Raw genomic sequence first — 8,198 nt, forward strand, 5'->3', positions numbered from 1 at the left:
GATTTCCACAAACCCGAAGTATAAAAACAAAGTGCAAACATACCTAAATAGGAATTAGGAATTACAAACATTTGTAGAAATAAATCATATAATGCAAATAAAAAGTGAACAGAAAATTACTGTTTAAAAGATAAATTTTTTCAGCTGCTTTCACTAAATTGAATCTGGTATCTGGCTTTCTTCTTCACTGAGCATAAATATGAAGTTAGAATTATTCTGTGAGTGACCTAATATTTATTCTTCAGTACTTTGGTTTTTACATTTATTGCAAATTCCTCTGTATGTAGAAAATGGTTCTTTTTCCACATGTTAACTCCTTACACAAAATTACTTTTCCTATCTACAAAATGTATTATGAATATACTTTCTTTACTGATCTTTTAATGCAAGTATCTAAATAACTGTTGTCTCTATTTTATAGGCATACACATCCCTGTGATCATGAGTCTGGCTCAAAACCAATTTGTAGCAAATCATCCATTTCTGTTTATTATGAAGCATAACCCAACAGGTACCTTTTTTGAGAATTCTTTGGGGGAACTGATTATGTTAGGCAGAACTAGTTCCAGTTTCTAATTGCAATGTACATATCTGAAGTCATTTGTTCTTTCAATGGATATTTGTTAAGTGCATTTTATATACCAGGTATTGTATTTTAAGAGAAGACAGAGGCCTAAAATAGGGCAGTGGTAATAATAACTGCCATCATGGCTACTATATGTGGTAGCCATTTCATATAATGATCACTAAAGCTGAAACCACTCCAAAAGATTAGATATTTGACTAGTAAAGACACAAAAACTCAGAGAAAGATTGTATAGTTTGTCTCAGGTTACATAACTAGAAAGTGTCAGAGTGGGAATGCCGGTCAACTGTCTGTGTATGATGCCACATTGGGGATGGAAATTGAGAGGTGTGGAGTTGTGAAAGAACTCAGATGTGGATGCCAAAACAGTAAGTGACTAGTGTAGGTTCTGAGGTGAAGGAAGGAGTCAAATCTCCAACTTGGTCAACTGGTGAAAGAGGAAGCAGTTAGGTAAAAAAGGGAGTGTGGAAGTAGAGGATTGGATTGGCATTGGGCACAATGCCAACACAGGGAGCTGCAGATTGTCTGGATGGATGCTTCAGCACTTTCTCCTGGGAATAAGAGAAGCCAGAAATGTGAATACAGTGGGAAAACTGTCAAGTTTATGTTTAGGATCCTTTGGCAGTCATAATGCTCATGTGAGAGTCATAAGCCACAGGATAGTAGAAATTACATTTTACTCATCTCTGTATTCAGGCCAATATTTGGCAAAACGCCTTGCACATAATATCAGTTTCCCTATAGACACAGGGTGTGAAATTGGGTAGGGCTCAAGTTCCAGCTGAATTCACTAAGAGCTGTGAAACAAGTTGCTTGTCCTTTCTAAGCCACATTTCCCCTGTATCTTATTTGAACATAATAGTTGTACTCATCTCATAGAGTTACATAAAAGAATTTTGGAAGCCTGTAACACTGTGCCTGGCACATACTAAGTGTTCATTGTGAATAAATTAATATGAATGAGTGAGTGAATAAAAGAAGAAACACAAGGGAAAAAGTATAAAGTCATTTACAGGGAGAAGAGACATAGTTAATTGCAGAATCTGAATTTGTTAGATTAACTAGGGATACTGATATTATTGGCCCAGTAAGGGATACGTCACTCTTTTTTTGGCTCAATGAAACTCATGCTGAGTAACCCTTCTGAAAGTCATATTTTAAAAACAATGAAAGTTTTAGAATTGATGAGACTGCATTAACACAACTTCAATTCTAGTAATGGATATGTCAGTGTTCAAATGTATTCTAAGTATGTCATTTGATCTCTATGTCTAACTTTTAGATAATTCTAATTTTTTAGAATGAATATATAATTATGTAGTATGGAGCTTCATTGGGCATCAACGCACAAGTAAATAATGGCATTTAGAATAATTATGTTTTACTCTATTTTCCAAGTTGATGACTTGTTATATGCCAAGGCCAAGTAACAGCTATCTGTTTTACAGCAAAAATTCAAAACCCACTTATCTGTTTATTTGTGATAATGCTTAACTAGCAGATCTTAATGACAGTTTGAACTGTTTTATGTTCTTTATTGTAATGAGACTTTCTAAACTAGGGTTGCTCCTTTAAAGTATTGTTTAAAATAAATGGACACTCATTTATCATGGACTGTTCATTGTTACCTAATAAAATGTAGAAAGGGCTGTTATCTTAAGATAATACATATTTAGTGATTTATCAATTTTTCTCTTGCAAATGAACTCAAGAAATCATTGAGATTAATGAAGATAGTGATTTAGCATCACCATAGTGAATTAAATGCCTTCATGGTATACATAAAATGTATTCTGTTGATGATTTCTGAAGTATGAGGATGAATGATTTTAGGTTTAGTACAACCAATTTTTATGTAGCCTGGAAATTTTCTTTTATCCAAACAGTCCTTTTGTGTAAAATCTATACATTATTTAGATTTTCCTATCAGATGAGTTTTATACTGCAGTATATTCATCTAAAGCCCTTACTAAGCTAAACATCTAGAACAATAAAGCACTTTTTTAAGGTTGAAGATATAGGCCCACTTTATAGACTTTGAGAAGAAAATTGTGAAAGATACTCATGAAAGGTACCATTCCGGAAAAAATAGTCAATTATGATTTTGAAATTGACAGGACTCCAGACATAATGAAAGTTATTGCGTTTAGAACTCTTTTGGGTCATGTGTTGAGGGGAGAAGCAGATTGCAGAATATCCATTAAGAATTTTTTTTCTAGCCATTAGCTTGGTAATGCTATTGTATTGTAATATTAGGAGGTAAAAGTTGCTTCCATCTGATGAAGATGTTGTATAAATATGTTGATTAAATATGGGGATACCTATTTAGAAAGGAAGAATGAAGATAAAAAATAATAATCACTTTTGCTTCAGTCTGCCTCTAAATTCTTCGCTATTATGTCAAGGGAGATTTCATTAATCTGCCCAATTTAGTAGTGAGTAGACTGATGATGACATGAAGACTCAATTCAAAATATGATTCTTCCTGAGGAAACAGATTGAAAAGGCTGGTACTAATGGCTTTTATGTAACATTCTACACTTCTAGGTATTTAAAATTTTAAGATATTGTGTTCAATTATAAGTTAGTGTTTATAAAATTTACTTTAAAATGTTTCCAGGCAAACTATTCTGATGAGCATTTTAATGCCATAGCATTATGGCATTAGTATTATGAAGATAAAAGAGTCACTGCTTATTCCTATTGTGACTAAATGTAATATCTATTCTGATCTATTCTGGGAAATGTATTTATGTATCTTTATCTATCTGAAATATTGGAGTATTTGTTTTCTTTTTCCCATAATTATTTTAATATTTTGAAACAAAACATTGTTGACTATAATTATTCATAATAAAAAGTAAAATCTGGGTTGGGCGCGACGGCTCACGCCTGTAATCCCAGCACTTTGGGAGGCCGAGGAGGGCGGATCACGAGGTCAGGAAATCGAGACCATCCTGGCTAACATGGTGAAACCCTGTCTCTACTAAAAATACAACAAATTAGCCAGACGTACTGGCGGGCGCCTGTAGTCCCAGCTACTTGGGAGGCTGAGGCAGGAGAATGGTGTGAACCCGGGAGGCGGAGCTTGCAGTGAGCCAAGATCGCGCCATTGCACTCCAGCCTGGGGGACAGAGCGAGACTCTGTCTCAAAAGCAAAAACAACAACAACAACAGCAAAAACATAACAAACAAACAAAATATATAAAATCTGGTAGAGTTTATATCTATTTTCATGTTATTGGTTCTTCAAAAAGTGTGTCTTTGAACTGAATAGTAGAGTTAATAAAAAAGGGCCATGCTACTATTATTTCAAATACATTTAAATATCATTTTCATTAGCTTTAAAATTATGCAAAATTGATCGCCTTGGAAATTAACCTTTATTACATCTGAGCGTAAGGGACTTAAGGAAACATTTGACATTGATTGATTTAGGTCACTTCTCTTAACCCAGTTGAAAAGAACGGTGAATACATTTTGGTACATCATTCTTTCTGTTTTGTCCTTCAGTTCTTAGTTCCTTTTCACTTGCAAACTCAGAATGGTTGAAAACAGGTATTTGCATTTATGCTGTATACTATATCACTTTGGTGAGGATTTGAAAACACTAGAGATATAAAAATATTGTCTTTGGCAGTAAAGTAAGCTTTGATTCAGCGCTGAAAAAGGAGAACTGAGAAGTTGCACTTTTAGCCCTGAAGGCTTACATTACATGCATAAAATGATGACTGCTAATGCCTTAAATTTAAAACTCTACCATGCTCATCACCATTTTAGTATGCTATGTTCTCCAGACTGGGTCTCTATATTTAGAAGAACACCTCTCTGTCATTTTATTTTTATTTTTGCTTCCCTCTATGAAAAACAGGATTAATGCTTTTTCCATGACAAGCTGTAGTGGATATTAATTTACTTCATATATTACCAGAAAATGATTAATAATGATATAATTATGAATTTGAGACAAAGGAAGCTTTGCTATTAGACACCACCTATTTATCTTACAGAGAAAAAAGACCAAATAATATGTTAAATATTAAGAAAAACTAATTATTGTCAGTTGTTTTCTCCAGAAATTCCTAAAATATGTTTGTTTGTTTGTTTCCCTAGAATCAATTTTGTTTATGGGAAGAGTGACAAATCCTGACACCCAAGAGATAAAAGGAAGAGATTTAGATTCACTGTGAATGAAAACACAGCCTCAGAATAAAAGATGATTTCTCGAAAATAGTTGATTGGCTAAATATCATCATCTTGACAATATTTGCTCTATATCTTATATATTTTCTGTTTTAAACTGTGCCTGTGTTAATAGGTATCTGTCTTGATGAATAAGTAAAGTGAGGTATGCATTTGTTTCTGTTCTTTTTGTATGTTTTAGAAAATCTATGTGCATCTAAAACCTTGAGCATACATAAAATATTACCATTCACATGTTAGAATAATCCTGTCTATAATATCTTAAATATCAAATTCTTGTCTTATATATCAAATTTATTATATCCTAAAATACTGGACTATTAAACTCATGCATAGCACCATTATCTAGCTATGGGGAGGTAAGGTCAAGAGACTGTGGCCATGGTACATGCCTCTCTGGGGTGTCATTTAAGACACAGAGATCCAGTATTTCTTGCAGTAGAGGAGCTTTGGGCATTTCACTAATCTTAACTTGTTGTTTGACATGTTACATTTAATAATTTTGAAACATACCAGTTTTTTTCCTACTGATTTATGGTTTTAAAATGTATACAACATAGAAATACTGAGCACTTTTGTAAAGCATTCCTCTTTTTATAGGTGAAAGTGGCAGCATAATTAGTGTGACTTAGGAAGCTGAAGTTCCACAATTTTACAATACTGAGCCAAGGAACTGTTAGAGTCAAGATTATGCACTACAAAGATTAAATGCAGATCCCTTCCCTTGAATACTCTGAAACATCACATCTAAATATCAAAAGCTAAAACTACATTCCAATATTACCTCATGTAGCATGTTTCACAGTTTTTCGATTTTCAAGCTAGTGTTGTAAAATGCCTTTTTGTTTGTTTGTCTTGGGAATTTTGGCAGAGAGCTTAATGATAATGGTTACACCTCACTAAGCCCTAATTTTGTGTTGGGCTCACTGAAGTAAGTACTTTTTACATTATGTTAAATGTAGTAAAATTTTTATGAAACAGCATTACCTAAATTCCTGATAAAGAAACTGAGATTCAAAAATGTTATAAAATTAGTCAAAGACACATAACTGATAAATATGGTGGGTAGATTTGAACTCAGAACTACTCGAGCTAGAAGTCTATGACCTTAGTTACTGAATTATATTCCCTTTGCAGGGAAGGAAAAGGTAATTTTTTCTCTACTTCTCATAGCTTTGAGCTAGTATCCATTGTAATAAAAGACAGGATAGCCAGGTGTGGTGGTTCACATCTGTAATCTCAGCACTTTGAGAGGCTTAGGTGGGAGAATCACTTAAGGCCAGGAGTTCAAGACCAGCCTGGGCCACATAGTGAGATCCTGTCCAAAAAAAAGTTAAAAATAATAGCCAGGTGTGGTGGCACATGCCTGTGGTCCCAGCTACTCGAGAGGATAAGGCAGGAAGATCACTTGAGTTCAGGAGGTTGAGGCTGCAGTGAACTATTATTATGCCTCTGTACTATAGCCTGGACAACAGAGTGAGTCCTCATCTCAAAAAACAAAAGATTCACAAGAGAAAAACAGACATTTGTTAACACATATACCACATGTACACATAGAAGATACCCAGGAAAAAAATGAGTAAATCTCAAAGAAGTGGCTTAGAACTCTGGCTTACATAGCATCTTTGACAACGAATAATACATTGTTGAAGAAATGACAAAGGAAAAGGACCTTGGATTTTTAAGGGCAGTAAATTGTAGGAAGGCAAATATATGGTAGATAAAGGCTATTTTGTAAAATTTGTTGTGTAGATTCCTGTGGTGATATCTCCAGGATGATAAGCATCTTAAGTCATCTTCAGTGATCAAATTCTGTCCCACTTGGTAGAGAGAGGAGGAGGGATAACTTTGTGAATTTGTATCCTGTTTTTAGGCAAATTGTTTAGGCAAGGCAAATAACTTTTCCTGTATCTACGTCTTCTCAGTTGCCTTTAGCTCAAAATAATCCTTATGCAAAAGTGGCATCTTTTGGGGTGGCATATTCTGCTGCCCTTCATCTTCTACTTTAATTTTCAAAGTCTAGGTATCCATCTACAGAAAAATCTGTAGTAATACTCAAGACATTATGAAGCCAACTTTAGAATGAATTGTGATTGCTTAAAAATCATAACATAGTTGAAAGCAATGTTCATTACTTTCAATTTGAGCGTACTTAAGATATAACACAGTAAATACTAATCTATATGTTAGTGACACACATTTGTGGAGTAAATTCCTCACAACATATCTGTTTTAAAAATATGAGTCTTTGATTCAGGAAGGAGAGAATCATGAGTTAAGAGGATAGTAGTTTTATTCAGGTTTGGTCCAGATTCCTGTTTCTCTTGGGTTGGCTGAATTCTTCTGATCCTCTTTCATGCATTAGATGTCATGCTCTGGGGATTCATTCATTCATTCTACAAATATTGAGCTTCCACTATGTTCCAGGTAGTTTTCTAAGCACAAGGGATATATTAGTGAGCAAATCTGACAAGGTCCTTGTCTTCATGGAGCTGACATTTTACTGGTAGCAGTAAATCAGTGAACAAATTCAAAAACAAGTTAATTTCAAATGGTAATAACTGATGACATTAATAAAACAGAATAAGAAACTAAGAGGAGTTCAATAATTGAGATAATGTAATAAGATCACTACCCAAGTTTCACTTTAAGCACACATTCTTACAATGTGTTCCTAATATATTTGTTTTCTTTAATAAGATTTGCTGGAAGTCTGCCTCGAGTTCCCTACTGAGAATCCTGAAAGCATTATACAGAAGTTGGGTAATTTTTTTTTTTTCTGATTTCATGTTTTTCTTCCATTTGGCTTAAAAATGGGAAGAATGAGTAGCCTTCTGGTGTGGATTCAAGCTAAAAAACACCATTTTCTACCACGTTTTGGAAATACTGTTGACAAACCACTTCCAAAATTAAAACATTTAATTTTTACCTTCAATTGAAAGTAACTCAGTAGTTATTGCAAGTTTGTATCATAAAGATTACAAGTGCCTAGAATACATTTACAAAACATACATCTATTTATGAAGGAAAATAAGTATGAAATAATTTTCTTTGCTAAACTATATGAAGTCTGTAGAATTCACCACAGTCCATAATCAATATGGGATAAAATTGCTGTCAAATTAATACCCCTTATAAAAGTCCAGTACATCATATATAGGAAATATTTTTATTCCTCATGGAGGCAAAATAATTATTAAAATTTGTAATATTTCTTTTGGAAACTTCGGGTTTTATTGACTTCACATAGCTATAATTCATGGCATATTCTAGAGGAGTGGTTACCAGACTGAACTTGGGTCTGCCTGCCTGGCACAGCAAGATCAAACAATGACATTGGGATTTGCAAGAAGAAAAAGTGGAGGCATTTATTGCAGGGCAACAAGCAAAGAGAATCAGGCAGCTCATG

General features: G+C 33.9%; 1 protein-coding gene across 2 annotated transcripts in view; it reads left to right on the forward strand.

The window, feature by feature from the left end:
• The window catches only part of SERPINI2 (serpin family I member 2), a 38,674-nt gene extending 33,725 nt beyond the window's left edge, over positions 1–4,949 (forward strand). For both annotated transcript variants that reach the window (XM_023213508.1, XM_023213509.1), the window contains 2 exons: positions 422–511; positions 4,700–4,949. In XM_023213508.1, coding sequence (XP_023069276.1) covers positions 422–511; positions 4,700–4,776 — 167 coding nt within the window. In that variant the 3' untranslated portion in view covers positions 4,777–4,949. The remainder of the gene's footprint in view (positions 1–421; positions 512–4,699) is intronic.
• The last annotated feature ends 3,249 nt before the right edge of the window (positions 4,950–8,198 follow it).

The sequence above is a fragment of the Piliocolobus tephrosceles genome, chromosome 2, assembly GCF_002776525.5.
Source record: "Piliocolobus tephrosceles isolate RC106 chromosome 2, ASM277652v3, whole genome shotgun sequence".
Lineage (NCBI taxonomy): Eukaryota > Metazoa > Chordata > Mammalia > Primates > Cercopithecidae > Piliocolobus > Piliocolobus tephrosceles.